Here is a 15991-nt window from a genome sequence, read left to right as displayed (position 1 = left end):
GGCTGTAGAGAAAATTAAATAGTTTCTCAACACGTTTAGGCCTTTTCTAATGTGTTGAGGATGCTGGAGTGGATCCAGTGCTGCTCCATTTGTCATTTTACAGTGACAAATTAACTTAACACTCATCAGACACCCAGACAAAACCATAAGATGTAGCTGGGCAACTCCAGACAGGAAGAGGAAACCAGAAACAACTTGCTGACAGTGCTAACTGCTGCACCATAATGCCATCTTAATGTAATTATATTTTCACACTGAGTTAAAAGAGGGGACTAAAGAGGTTTGCTGTGTGTCTTTTTTATTTTTACCTTACCAAAGCACTCTGCTGCAGAAGCCTCCCTCCCTCATGAAGCAGGACCAGGACAATGCCTCTCTATCACCTCTGTCAACCTGCTTGTGTAGATGTAGATGCAGCAATTTGTTTCAGTGTCCCAAAAAAAGCAAAAACCTGGGCAGCAGAGCAGAAGGCTCCATCCTGTGATAGTAGTGATAGGCCTACTAGGCAATTACATACACCGCAAAGGATTTGCTGAACTTATGAAATGAAAGATAAAGTTGTGGTTTAGGGGGATCTAATACAACATTTTCTGTTGGAAACAGCGACAACACTGCACTCATTTGTGTTTGTATGCATTGAGCTGAGACTGTTTCAGAGAAAAATATCCATAGTAGCCTACATAGTTGAGCAGCAGTCTACCGCTAGTTTACCTTGTCTGTTGCATTGTTACACAGCACACAGCTACTCTGCTCTTCCTGGTCGCTCATCTTTTGTCATTGACGGCAGAGGCATGCATGTGAATGCGTATAGGGACATCTAGTGGTAGCCTGGTTACATTACAAGCAGACAGATTTGGAAGGAACTGATGAACATTGATATTCATACTGAAACTGAAATTGAAATGGAATAGGCCTAAATAATGCACCATCATCATAACTGAAGTGCAGCCTTCCTAGCCTGATGCAATTGGCTGTGAACTTCAAAAACACCCATCAAGAACTAATTGACTGAGGCTGGATAACACAACACAACAGTTAAGTTTTAGATTTCCAGCTATTCTACCTAGCAACACATATATTAATGTTGTGTTTGTGAAATCTCTAAAATGTGATTTGCACAAATAGCATCAGATCGAGACAGCAAAAACTAATAAATGAAGATGAAATGAATCATAAGGCCACACAGCTTTGGCAACAGACAGCACCATACTTTATTATTTTCCCTCATTAGTATTTCATTTTAGGAACCTTTGATATCAGTAACATGTCGTACTATGACCCAAGGCCATTATGTAAATCAAAAAGCTGTTTTATAAAGGTTAAAAATGTGCGCCTGACAATACACATGTAATGTAGATAAAGCTGCAGTCTTCGGAGTAAATAAACTCTGGGGATTTTTCCAGTACTGCTAAACACTGCCACCAGAGGGCAGTCTCAGCCATAGTTTTGGCTGGAAGAGGAAAGCGCCTCACTGACTTGACTTCAGCAATGAGAATAACACCAACAAAATCCTCCTCAGACATACATTACAGGAAAAGAGATGACTTAAAACTGTATAAACAAATACACTGTATATAGAGAGACAGATTGTGCAGAAGGAAAATAGCTTTTGCAGATTTTTTTTTTCATGCAGGACAACATTTCCCGCTATTATTTGAAGTTGAAATCAGTAACCACTCCAGCTGAGTTTGCTGGCAGACAGAGGTTTTGGGTCTGTGTGTTTCTGTAACACTCATTTATAATGAAAACTCGAGTTATTGTTGGTGTTTGAGCCCCTAGTGGATGGACCCCCATCACAACCAGACAGAGGGAGGAAAACATTTGGGAAGGGATGATGGGCATAGAGAGCAGTAACAAAGAATTAACAGTATAGCTTGGTAGATTGTGGTCGTTGTACAAAATGATGGGGGAGTTGGCCTCATCAGGACGGTTTGAACTGGTGATAAGAAAAGGTTAACCTGATAATGAGACAGAATTTCCATCTTATTTTCACTTGTAATGTTGTTTCACTATTGGAAAAAAGTGGAGATGTGGGTTGAGATTCAAAGGAGTGAAACCAGTTTAAGAACTGAATAACAAAAGCAGATACGAAAAGGAAACATATGTAAAACGCCTAATACTGAGAATATTGGCTGTGCATTGTTTGCATGGTAGAGGAGATATGCAATAACAAAATGCCTGTATCAGGGAGCTCTATTGATTAGTATTGATATACGATGTGTAATGTCCAGTAGTACATGTATCACTATAAGCAGAAATCCAGCTGCAGTATTTTGTGAGATTAAATTATCACACAAACTCCTACACACTTGGATGACAAAACTGGACATTTCATATTTTGAGGGTTTGGGAGACTCTTGTCCTCACAGCCACAAATTACATCCTTCACTCATGATTTGTTCCATGTTGGTCAACAAACTTACAAGATCTAATTTGAATATGCATCTATTGCTTCAGCGATTTCAGCATTGCTTCAGTAGTGTTCTTTAGCTGTCACTTTCCAATGTATTTGACCTGTGTTCAACTTTTTCAACTCTTCAGCTGTTACATTGACACATTCAGGGTTTTCATTATTTCCCCCTGCCTTATTTGACAACTCTGCTGCCATTTAAACTATTTAATGTCATTCAGCTTACATTTTTTACTGTTCAGCTGTAGATTTAGCCTTTTCAGCATTCAGCAGTTACTTCAGCGTCATTAGCATTGCTTCAACAAACTAAGCCCCTAGCATTCACATGCATTTTCTTCAGGAAATGCATTTTCTAGTTTATACTGTGCTATATTGATGCAACAGTGGTTCAAAACTATGGGCAGAAAGGAATAAAAATGCTCTGATGCTTGCAAAGTTAACATGATTTGGTTTAGTAAGACTGATTCAGACTGAAAAAGCAAGAAGCGGCTGGACAGACTTTTGGCATCCTGCATAAAAAGACACATACAGCTCCAATTGATAATGATATTCAAAACAAAAAACAAAACAAAACGAGCAAAAGTACCCAGATGCTTTTCTTTTTTCCTCCTCCAGGTAACTATACACGTATCACTGTGTCTGGTCTTTAATGTGGGAGCAGTCTCTGAGGAGGCTATAATTTTATGTTTAGGAGCAATAAGGAAAAAATAGCGTTGACCAGATAACATGCTGTACATTTCCTGTGACTTCTGAAGCCTTCCAACCGCAGATCTTTATGCTGATGTCAAGTGGAAAAAGCTTTGCATTAACTGACTAAGACAAAGCCATGCAAAGGTTCCACTGATAAAACTGAGAGGTCTCATAAGATTCAAATGATTATAAGATTTATATAAGATGGAAAAAAAAACATATTTCAAAACTGCTCAGACCTAAGGCTGCATGTTGCATTGGCATAATTATGAGCTTTGATGTGTAAATATTTGACTGATTTGACTTGAACTTGCAAGTCATGATTATATCTGGGAAACTTTGAAAATATGAAAATTAGACATTTCTGAACATAGCAAGCAAGCCATCACTCACAACACCAGATGCAAACAATAAACATGGGTTCCCTGCCCAAGAGAGATGTCTATGGCAGGCAGCAATTCTTCTCCATAGTATTTTACGATCTCAGCTAGCAACAATCTAATTAGTTAGCTAGTTAGCTTGATTGAAACATTTATGATTATCTTTCAATCATCCATATGTCAAATTGGCATTATCATTTATTACTGATTTATGTCTCCATGCACCTGCCTCTTGATGAGGTTGGCATTTATGGCATTGGTCCAAGCTTCACAGTTTGAGCTCCAACTTCAGGGAGATGTTTCACCAACCTTCACTGATGGAAATTTCATTCTCAAATTCCTTGGTTATATGTTGTTATGCCCAGCTCATTAGAAAACATAACCAAAGGGAGGGCCACACAAATTAATTATAAGTTCAAGGTGAGGGAAAAGTCACAAAGGAAACGGGCAAACAAACTCAAAACCAAACGAAACCATGGTAGGCACCTGAAAAGCACCAGCCATCCAGGAGGGAGAGCGGCCACCATTTTGGGTTAACCAAGCCTGTAGAGGTGGGCAGCAGGTGGAGTGAATCCTCCAATGAGGTGGGAGGAGCCAGACCAGAAGCACCTGGAAGTAGTCTGGAGCATAGACTGTAAAAAGAATGGACGTAGCGTCCGTGACGTCACCCATTGGTTTTGGGGAGTCGTTTTTGTGACTCAAATATGGCGGCCTGAACAGCGCCATGTTGGATTGGCCGGCCGAGAACCCGCCCACTGGCCTCGAAGCAGCCTGTCTCCGGAGCTGCTCGGACCTGTCACTCAACGTTTCCGCGCCCTAATTGGTCAGAGTTTTAACCTTATAACAGTAAAACTGTAGAGTTAAAAAAAAATTCACCCCCCTCAGAGTGTGTGCGGGGGTAGAAACTATCGATTGAGACGAAAAAACGTTCTGACACCAGGCTTTTAACATGTTTACTGAGGATGTAAAGTCGGCGATTTTAACATGGGGCTCTATGGGGAATGCTCCCTTCTGACACCAGCCCCCAGAGGAATTCGAGGGGATTGCAGTTTTTTGAACGCGGAAGTGAGCTTCACTTCTCAGACCAACAACTGCCCCCTTGGTCTGGAGCCGTTGACTCGCTGTTTTGGTAGGAAACGGATCCAGGGCGAGAGAGACAGACCTTCCCTTCAAAATAAAAGCACCAAGCTAATAAAATGCGGTAAAACTCTTTAATTTAAGGAATATCATTTACAAGAAAGTCCCCGAGCCATTAAGTTAACATTTTGCTTTTATTGTATTACAAGTTAATGTTTATTTCATAAGTTTTATGTTGGTGAACCCTTTTATTTTGGTGAATTTGGTGATTTCGGTATCCGCTACAGACAGGAACCAGAATGCAGACTAATTCGGAGGTAACAGACACCAGGCTCTTCGCTTGTCTGAAGAGCCTGGTGATGCGAGGCTACCTGGAAGGGAGAAGCACTGGCGGGAAAAACGAAGGGGTGGATCGGACTACGTGCAGACGTAACGCACAGACGGCCATCTTGCATTAGTCCACTCGCTCTGACTCTGTCCACAGTCAGTCATAACTCAGTGAAATCTTGACCGTATATAGCTATTACTTTATTTGCATAATGTTACTATAATGTTACTTTCATAGAAAAGTACATGATTAAAATAATTCGTAATTTGAAGTATGCAGTATGATAACTGCATTTCTGGAACCAAATCAGTCAAAAACTGAGCAAGTTCTGGTTATTGTAGTAGGCTAGAACGTGCAGGCATAATGCTCTGAGAGAGCGAGCAGACCGACACAAACTGACGGCCGTGTGGCGACGCTGTGTCATTGGGCAGCAGCATTGAGTCTAGTCTTCTTATCGGGGGTCCCAAGTGCACAAAGCTCACAAATTGGGAAATGCTAAACGGCTGGGAGCATGGGTGTGGAGGTCATGTGATTAGGGTCAGGGAGGGAATTGCAGAACAAATGACGCAAAATGCCATGTATGGGTTGCAATCATTATACTTAATCTGCATACATCAGAGTCCTTCTGTTAATGCAATTATCCTGATAATGTAGTGCTATTCAGGGGAAATGTACATACACAGACATTATTTTCATTGTTTGCATTACAATGTTGCTAGGTTAGGAGATGCAACAGCTCAAGGGCACTGTATGGAAAAGCGAGGTTTTGGTTTGTGTATAAGAAACGTTGATACAGTATAGGTGGGTGTTACATTGTGCAAAGTGCATGTTGTTTGCTTGTGACACTGCATTGCAGCAAACACGTTCACCACCAAAAAAGACATTGAAGTCCATCTTTACCTCAAAGAAGCGAGAAGCAGCAACAGTTTCACTTCAATCATTATCTCCAGGGTTCAGTTGACGCCTCCACTCCCACATATCCTGAGCTGATACTTTGCTCTGAAAAATTCCCCAGCCAATCAAAAGTCCAGTTTGCAACTTACGCATGTGTAACCTGAAACTAGACACATACGTATCACGCCCAGTTAAGTTAAATTAACCATTTGAGATTATTACTTATGGTCACAGTTGCAGGATTTAACATTTAGGAATGCAATTTAAGTCCAGGTTATTTAACTTTCTTGTCTTCACATATTTCTGGAATAAATGGGCTATTCATTTAAATATATTTACTACATGAACCAAAAAGGACAAAGGATCAGTAGCCTAAGTGTGTTTCTGGAGCTTAGGCCACTGTTTGTGCACATGGACCATGACAATTCATAAGATTAGACTGGGAGCTAACAAACAGATTCAACCTCTGTGGAAATTGGCGGTTATTGAGCGATATAAGTGAGATGCTGCACCTGAGATATGACATTTTAGCAGTGTAAGCCCCCATTGTGCAAGTTCACACCTCATAAGAGCTCACTCCAAGTTCGCACATTTGAGTTTTTATTTTTTAATGAGCCCTACATTGATTCTTAGTCTGCCTACACATCCATCCCCAGACCCCATCATTGTGACATTACTGTACTCTGTTTAAGAGTCACAAAGTGATAGAATTTGCATTTAAAAGCCAAAAAAAAACATGTTTAGATGCTGTGAGCGGATGTTGACTCATGGTTTTACCCTTTCCTGATGATTTCTTGTGATCATCATGTCTGGCTTTTTAGAACCAGTGGACACAATTTGTATATGAGAGAGTTTTTCCATCAGAATCTGCACCTATTTGTTCCCCAAATGTTTATAAAAAAGACAATGTCAGTAGCTTCTTTGTTTGAATTTCCACTCTGAGGTGTGGGTGTAGTTTGATAAATGTTGAAGATTCCTACCTGACTGAAATGATGTAGAAGTATCTAATTGTGATTATCACTTAAGAGAGCCATGATAAGAGCTGGGTGAATCATTTTACTGCTCAGGAAAGGAGCGTCAATGCTTCCTGTCCTTTCACTTACTATGTATGTTAAAAGAAAGAAACAGCATTGTAGTAGTTTTGCCCACATAAATGTAGAAAAAAAACAAGCATCTACAGTATTTTATGCTTGTGATGCCAAGCCTGTGGAAACCCTTGGATGGCTGACCTTTCAAAAATATGATTATTATTATCTATTACGTATGATAAGGAGACAACGTCAAGAATAAGCGTAGTGAATTTATCATAATAGTGACGTAGGCTACTTACATTATAATCATAACAACATTTTTATTTCACTAATCTTCATCTCAAATGAAGAATTCAATGGAAAGACAAACATATGTATGATGATGTCAGTGTGACTAAAGAGACCTCGATTCACCCACTGAAGTTGTTCAGATAACACGACTCAGATGGTTTTAGCTGATGAAACAACATTAAACTGTGTTCGCTGTATTTGCACTTATTGCTAATCACACAAGATGTTTGGTTTCCGCTGTCAAATGACTAAAAAAAATACTGAAGTAAAGGAAATCACTGACATTTCAGGGGTTTACCCTCTTCTACATTTCTGGGCTGTGTGAAAAAAATATCTGTCCACTCATTTGCATGTCCATTAGCATGAAATGAAACTTACTTAAGTGAAATCGATTAAGCTGTACCGGTTGAAACCTAAGTAATTCCGATCAAATGTGCCAGTGTGCAGCTGCCGCAGGGCTGCCTTCAGGTTGTTTGGGGCCTCAATGTTAAATGGAAAGTACAATGACTTCGCGCTGTTGTTGAAGGCTGAAGTAGCATTTACGCCTGGGACCCTGCATGCAGCTGCAAGGGCAACATCACAAACGCTAAAAAACCAATGGTGTGATTATTGGCAATGTATATGAGCTAACCCCACTGATGCACTGATGTTAACTCATGCGTGAGAACAACTCTGCTGAGGGCTCTGTAAAAACCAGGCCACTTTAGCTGTAGCCTACTTGTGCGACATAAAAAGCGTGGTCTTCAAATTCCCCCCGCTAAATAACTATTAATGCAGAAGTAGAGCCGAAAAACCCAGATAAACATAGTGTGCAAAGTGGAAACTGCAGCTGTTTCATTCGCAAGCTTAATAAGCTGAATTCTTTTCTTTCTTTCTTTCTTTTTTTTTTAACAACTAAAACACATTGTAAAGTTTGTACAGTACATTGATCTCATGTTATATATTGCTTCGAATATGTTTGGCTGTTAGTCACAGACAGTATAACAGAATCGTAGAACCAATGCTGATGAACACTTTGTTTTTTTTACACAAAAAAAGTTTATTATCTTGGCATTCACTCATAAAACAATTTGTGCCTTTACAGACGAAACTGTTTAGTAAAATGTGAAATAACTTCTGTTGGGACAAAAGATTTGATAGTTTAGTAGATCTCAAAAGTCTGTGTTCAGTTGCACACCACCACTGTCAGTATTTCCAGGCTTAGCTTCCTGATTAACAACCAACATGTGAGATGAGTAAACAACCTGCTGCCTGTCACTATCACAGAGTTAAACAGACTCTGCATAAAACATTTGGAACACATAAAAAAAAATACATGGGATGAGAACTAAATCAATAATTAGTCTGACAGATCTATCAAAACATCACCAACTTAAAAGAGAACTTAAAATGCCATGCAGTGGAAAATGGTAGTAAGATAGTGTCAGATAGTTGTATGTGAAATACTGAGTGGATGGAAAAATCACATCTGTGATCTGCATTACAGTACTGTTGGGCTGGTAACAGATCGTTATCTACAAGAAAGGTTTCACCATGTCCCTGTTTCATCTCACTGGTTATTCTTGGCTTTGTTTATTCTAAATGCGACGAAGACAAGAGGAAAGTGGATGAGTCATAAGTTCAAAACTGTGAAAAATGCAATGACAAAAAACTAAACACAGACAGAGGATATACAAGATTCCACTCATCTTGACTAAAAAAAAACACCAATAGTCACCACTACTAGTGACACTGGAGTCTAAATTTAATCACAGGAAGAAAAAGTGTAGCAAAAAGTTCAGAAGCAATGGTGGAAAGTAACTTCTATTTCTATCCCTTAATTTCTTACAGTCTTCTTAAGTAAGAAGTTTACAATCTCTTCATTTCCCAATCCAAAGTCATTGTAGCGTCCAGGCTGAGGAAGTACCACTCAGGAGGTGGATTATAACGCATCTGGGGCTGAAGCTCTGTGCAAGACTGGGGAGTAAACAACTGTTCATGCTAACACTGGCAAGAGCAAAACTTAAAATGAATAATTTCAAAAGATACAGTTGGCATTATTGAGTGTTTTTGTCATCATCAACAAATCCCTTGAACATACAGTCCAAAACCATGAGTGTGTTACTTCTCCTCTGAATACTTTGAAGATTGAAGATCAATATCTTATCAAAAAACAGCTGATTTTTTTTCAAAACAGAAATGAAAAGTGCATTTTTGTGGAACTGTTTTCAGTGCATATCAATACTAATATTTGGTGTTGGCGCATGTCAAAGTAAAACTACAGTGGCTGTTTTCAGTCTCGTCTCATTTGAGTACACAATATGTAAAATGAGAACCATAACTAAAATGGTTTTATTGCCTCAACCTCAGACCAATCTCTGTTAACAATAACAAAAATCCCCCTTGGTTTGGTTTTTTGGCTTGGTTTGTTCCATGTGCAGCTGTGTACTGTTGTGGTTTGCTGTGGTGGGTGTAGATATTCAATCGTGCGACCACCAGAGAGACAAAGAGACCTACATACAGTGACTCTGACATCGAGTGTAAAATTTTCTTCCCCCTCGAAACTGCATTGTTTGTTATTTATTGCAAGACGCTCACAGGCTGGGACAGTTCGTAACTGTGTAAAAACAGCTTTTAGCACCCACGAGAAATGTATTTACAGGTCATGTGGAAAACCTTTACTCAAACCAAGAATAACTAATGGGTTTACATTCAGCTGTGTGTCACACTCTGCTATCCGGGAGATAGCTGACGGCCGCATATTCTGTATCATTTGGATTAATCTCCAAAACTGCGGAAGGTCTTTTAGGAAAGTCCAGGACACTGTAAACCAGCGTGGATGGAAGAACCCCTCTGGAATCTTCAATTGTTTCCTACAAAGAAGAAGTTTTTTTAATTTATCAATCTATTTTGATGTTAATGACTTTCAAGGTGGGAAAATGATGAGAGCGTTCTTACCTGTAATGTGGGATTAGAGTTTTGTTGCTGTGGTTGTTGGTGTTCGTCTGGACAAGAAGCAAAACAGGTGTCAGTCAGTTACTGTAGTCAGACAGACAAGTAACATTAGCAGTGATAACAACAAGTTTAATAATTGTCTCTCTGAGTTAGAAAAGAAGATCAGTATTGAAGACTAATACCTGGAGTGAATTTTCCAGGTTTGCCACTATCTTTCTATGCGCCAACATGTGTTTAGCATGTCATTTCCCATAAAACAACAAATTGTCCATTTTTGTAGTGTCTGGTTCTACACAAACAACAGTGGTGAACCTTTGTAATTTCTTTACTTGCAGTTTTTTTGTTTGTTTTTTACTTCAAAGAAAGTAAGACAATCAAGCAGTGTGCTAAGCTAAGCTAACTCCAAGCTCCAATTGTAAGGCACAGACTTACAAATGTGTGATAAAGATATTCTTGTCTAACTCAGCAAAATGCAAATATTTACTATATTTAACATTTCATTTGCAGAGTTTAAATGACTGGTAGTCAAAGGTCTATCAAATCAAGCTATAGGCTATCTTTAAACAGATGATGATTACATTGAGAATAATTATTCATTCTGTTAAAGTTTTCTAATTTGAGGACACATAGCCCTGTTTTAACAGCGATATCTGAGGACAACATCGGACCAGATTAGCATGACATGAGGAATGCACAGTCAGCAAAAGCCTGCATTTGTGTACGGGAAATCATCGGTTGTGGTTTCTGAAGTCACGGGGGCTGCGGCGATGTTCCTACACAAAGTAGGGCAGAGGGGTTTGTCTCTGAGTGAAAGCGCACTCATAATAATAGTGAACAAATACTGCAAGCGAGTCTTTTTTTCCACGCTTCCATCAGTGATAGTATACATTCACATTTGCATGCTGTGAGGGAGGACTTCTTTTCAGAAGCACTGAATCATCACATGTGTCAAAAGGATGTGAAAGTGCAATCTGGTTAGCATTCTTAAGCATCTAACCACACAACTGCACTTTTTTTTTTTCCAGAAAATGACAACAATTCATCTCACCCTCACTGTTTTCACATGATTTCAATAATTTGGTAAAATACAAACAAAAAAAATACTAGGCAAGGCAAGGTGTAGTAAGTTGTATAACCCATTTTTACAAACACTTGGGCTTTACACAGTATCATAACAACATCCTCTGCCCTACTACTGACTCGAGGTGCCACAGATTCAATCTTGCTGGTTTATTAGGTCAAACAGTGGGTTTTCTGGATTGTTGTCCTGGTGACAATCAGAAACTCATATCTCAAAAACAACAAAACAAGCAAAAAAAAAAACACTTGAGTGCAATCTGAGTATGATGCTATGTGTCAAACAAACACTCATAAGTAATTAGTTTTGAAGAGTGAGTTTCCCTACCTTCAGTTCTCACGAGACACCAGATGAGCCAGGAGAGGGCTGCAACCAGCAGCACTACAGGTAAAACCACCACGATGACGACGATATGAAAGGGAAATAAAGTTCCATTGTCTTCGCCTGGGGCGTTAGTCAGCGATGGAGGATCTGTAGGAGTTAAAAGGAAATTATGAAACTATAGACATGTCTCTAGAAAAATAATATTTTTTTTTTTTCAAAACCTATAGCAGGTGCTGCCACGGTAATAATGATACGGGAGGTGTGATGTCACTACATTATGTCCTGTACAATGTGTCTTTTACAGCATTATACCATTTTTCCTATAAATGAAATATAAAATACACAGCACTGTTGAGGCACAGACACTTGCACTTTTTTCAACTCACAGCTTTAGTAGCAGACTTACAAGACTTTATCCCGCAGTGAAACTAACACTTTGCGGAGTGACAAGTACAGTTTTACAAGTGCGTCAGTGAGAATGCGTAGCAGGTCAAGGTGCTCGTCATTCTGCATTTTTATTCTTGTCAACAAATTTGTTGAAAAGAAAAGACTCTCAGTACTTTCAGACTTCCCTTTACACGCCCAGACTGTAAAAGATGGTCACAAAAAAATATTGAAAAAGGCTTAAAACTAGTTGGGCACAGGGGTAGATAGTGTATACAGTAGTACTAGTATTAGTATTAGTATTTCAGAAGGGCAGTGGTTAAAAATAAAAACAAAGAACCTGCAGTCATTAAAAAGCAGGTGTCTAATTTAGATGTTGGGAGAATAATATCCTCTTACAGTAATATTTCTTGATCATTTCATGCATATCCCTGATATTCTGTATACATGTGGCACAGATACGTAACTCACACTCTAGTTTGTAGCTATGTTAGCAGCATAGATAGCAATGTCTAGTGGTCAGTCAGTCCACCACTTTAGTCCAGACTGAAATAGTAAAGGTATTAGATAGAAGACAATTTAAACTTGTTTGATTATCATTGGTGGTGCCAAGATGATGTCTCCTACTGACTTTAGTGCCACCATGAGGTTCACAATCTTGGTTTTGAGAGTAAACCGCAACGTCAACCAAATCGAGATTTTTCCCATCAGCCAGAATAACAGAGAAGAGAAGAGAAGAGAAGAGAAGAGAAGAGAAGAGAAGAGAAGAGAAGAGAAGATCTTCATTGTCACTGTAACATGTACAATGAAATTCAAATGCCAAACCAGTCAGTGCATCAGTGCCTCAGCTGTGTTTAGTGTGAGGCAGCAAATGTTAGCATGCTATCACTCTCAAGTGAAACGATGAGCATGATAAACAAAGTCTACTTGTCTAATGTCAACAGTCTATATTGACCATATTAGTAGTTTAGCCCAAAGCATTTATCCACTTTTCCTGTTGGCAAATATTGCTCAGACAAGAGTAAACAATACATTTGTTTGAACTACTTTATACATTAATACATTATCTGTACTATACTGTATAGCACCTACAACAGTAATATGTCTATGGGCGATGAAGACAGGGTAAATGGTATCATGGTATCTCTCTTTGTATGTTTTGCATTGTATTGGACATTTATGGTCAATGTAAAGAAAAAAGAAAAGAAAAGTTGACCAGGACTGCTTTATGGCAATTGTCTTGATATATCTTCTTGCTTTAAGCATATTATTTTGGGCTTTTGCCTTTAATTGATAGGCTGGTTGAGAGAGACAGGAAATGGGGGGGCAGAGAGAGGGGGAACGACACGTAGCTAATGGCCAGCCGATGCAGGCTCGAAGTTTAAGCCCACTCAACCCACTGCTCCACACGACGCCCCGATATATCTTCTAATTTTTGCATAAATGTAATAGCACACCTCTGTCAGGTGTTTATAACTTAATAAAAAATACATTCAATGAGAGAAGATTATATCCATATCTGCTGCAACAGTGTTGGCCACTGATATGTTTCTTAATAGTGTCTGGACAACAACAGAGCTCTATGGTATAGAGAAATAAGCTATATCAGGCTTTTGTTGTAAAAGAAATAATATTTTGCTGGATCAATTTGTGGATTGTTTTGGTCTTTTGTCAAATTTGTTGACAGTAACAATGCAGAAACAGATCAGGTAAGAAGATAATGGCATGGTCTAGTGATGCATGTCTGGGTGGTAAATATTGATTCGGTTAATGAAAGTGTATACTGTGGGGCAATTTCTCTCTGTTTACATAAGAAGTGATGCATGATGGGTAAACCACAATGACTTAGAACATGGACATCTTAGAAATACACCTGTAGATCAGCTAAATTTAGTATAAAACAACAGGAAATCTCTGTGGTAACAAAAGGTTAATCTTTCTCTGCTGCAGCTGCACAGTCCACCGTCTAACACAGACATGTTGATTTATATGGTCTGTGTCATTTAATACATCATTTTACTATAATCATAAAGTCTGACTTTACCTGTGCTGGTACTGGTACTGGTCCTGTTCTCCTCTCGGACAATGAGTTGCACCCTGTTACTTAGTTTGGGCACTCCACTGTCAAACAAACTGATCCAGTAAATTTGACTGTGATTTAGGCTAAGATTTGTAATGTGGTAACAAACAGTATTTTCAGGGGAAATGTGATAAAAACCTCCTCCTGAGCAAATGTTGGACTTAGAACAATGAGCAATCTTTTTCTCGCCTGTTGTATAAACTGCAAAATAACTGTCAGGTTTAAATTTAACTGTGTCGTTAAATGTAAAATTAAGGGTGATGCTGCTGCCGAGGGTCCCGGTGACCTCTGCATGGCTCAAGCCTGTGAGAAGAAAAAAAGATGTGTATGAGAAGGCAGATACAATCATCAGTATCGCCAGGTCTATTTCCTCTGAAATATCAACCATGCAGGATCCAGCTGAACATCGTTTTCTTCAGTAACCCAGTTAAATGGACAACAGAGCTGAAAGAACAGAAATTCATGACCTCTGAGCCCGAAAACCTAAAATCCTCACTGTTAGCCATCAGTGTGGTTTCACTGCATGTGTAGTTACATGTCATGGATATCAATGCTTAACTACGTTATTTGTTAGTATTATGTTCACAGTACAAACTCTTGGCTCAGGATAAGGTGCTTGTGTAAAGCGTGATAGAACGGCCAGTATCACTGAATGTCCCATCTGTCTTCATACAAACATGTTATAATCCACAATATGTTTCAATTAAGGACATCATTAAACTCAGTTGACATTTTTTCCATGTCGTCAAACAGTCCAAAAAGGGTGAGTACATTTGTAGAAGGATTTAATAAGGATTTGACAAACCAACTGTCAGTGAATAAATATTCTAAGTATCTTAAACATAAATATAAATTTGAGACTTCAAGACGCACAATAGTTATATTAGCTGGTCGTCAAGGTCCCACATTATACTTTGGCCGCTTTTGCCTTCACATTAGTTCACGTCACACTCATTATAATGTCCATTTTTAGCAGCAGCAAAACAACAGACACCAAAGTCAAACCGAGAAGACACCACGTCACGAAACTAAAAGATTGTGGTATTAACGGAATAATTAGAACATGTTGAGTAAACTGATTTGAGACAAAATCAAGGATACATTCAAAAATATGTTTTCAAAATGAACCAATAGCAGTTGAAAACATAATAAAACACCATAGAAACCAAGGTTTTGATAGAGATGAATAAATCAGCTTACCATTGAGAATCATGTGAGCTGTAGCGATCAAAACTAACCCGACAGACTTTGTGATAATGTTGTTACCCATGGTAAGAAAGCTGCTTGCAGGCCTGGCAACGCGGCCCTTGAGTCTTTAATTGTGACACAATTTCTAAAGTTGCCTTGGTGTGTTAGGTCCTCTAGTTGTGTCTTTCTTGTCGAGCAGCAGGTTGTGTGCCTGACAGAAGGAAACTGAAAACAGGAACTTGCACAAACACTGATATATCTACCTACGGCATCACAGGCGCCTCCTGTAACGGAAGACTTCACAGAGCTTCATGGACATGTGGTGTAGACTGAGGAACTCAGCTGAAGAGTTTGTCTCTCACATGATCCAGGAAGAGCAAATAGTTTTCTTCGTATTTTGAGGGAGAAGTCACAGACGTGCCTCCCACAGTAAAGCACCAAACACTGGTCTGGGGACTGAATCTTTCACAGAAAACCTTTGTACATATAGTTTAGCTTTTCCTACAATAGAAATTGTCGAGTATGAGCTGTTGTTTAACCTGTAAATTGCAATTTATCATTATGGTTAAAGGTTGGTAGCCTGTTTTTGATTGAAGTTCAGATTCAGTTCACTTGAACTATACAAAAGAAAACCCCCACATTTTTTTCTGTTCTTTGATAAGTAAATAGTTTCACTTTTGTCTGCTGGGGTTTTGAGATCTCGGTCTCTGGGGATTTCATCTTTAAGTCAAGTCAGGTCTTATAAAACTTGGGGTTAGAGAGCTTCTTAAATTTGAGTGAGCTATTTCTGTCAACATCAATACAATGTGCAGGCATTGGCTGTGCTGTAGGTGGGAGTGTGATCAAATCCTCCCTTTGATAATAATAAAAAAATATTTCTTTTTTTGTAACCTAAATTCCTCATC

At 39.0% G+C, this 15991-nt stretch overlaps 1 protein-coding gene across 1 annotated transcript; it reads right to left on the bottom strand.

The window, feature by feature from the left end:
- Positions 1-8147: 8147 nt before the first annotated feature.
- LOC146988896 (uncharacterized) lies at positions 8148-15306 on the bottom strand. The gene is made up of 5 exons (XM_085775431.1): positions 15099-15306; positions 13875-14201; positions 11438-11581; positions 10036-10082; positions 8148-9950 (listed from the first exon to the last, which is right to left on the bottom strand). Exons 1-5 carry the CDS (start codon positions 15166-15168, stop codon positions 9801-9803), a joined length of 738 nt encoding a protein of 245 aa, XP_085631557.1. The 5' UTR covers positions 15169-15306; the 3' UTR covers positions 8148-9800.
- Between the last annotated feature and the right edge of the window lie 685 nt (positions 15307-15991).

Source organism: Trachurus japonicus, chromosome 4, assembly GCF_045865225.1.
Source record: "Trachurus japonicus isolate A0001 chromosome 4, Traja_1.0".
Lineage (NCBI taxonomy): Eukaryota > Metazoa > Chordata > Actinopteri > Carangiformes > Carangidae > Trachurus > Trachurus japonicus.
Note: the sequence above shows the minus strand (reverse complement) of the source record. Positions and strands in the feature narration are given on the sequence as shown.

Excerpts from the sequence above, each read along its gene's own strand:
- LOC146988896 (XM_085775431.1), bottom strand. The coding sequence starts at position 15,168 with ATGGGTAACAACATTATCACAAAGTCTGTCGGGTTAGTTTTGATCGCT. Across the intron at positions 11,582-13,874 it reads GGAGAACAGGACCAGTACCA|ATCCTCCATCGCTGACTAAC; the intron begins GTACCAGCACAG and ends TAACTCCTACAG. Across the intron at positions 10,083-11,437 it reads GTGTCTCGTGAGAACTGAAG|ACGAACACCAACAACCACAG; the intron begins GTAGGGAAACTC and ends CTTCTTGTCCAG.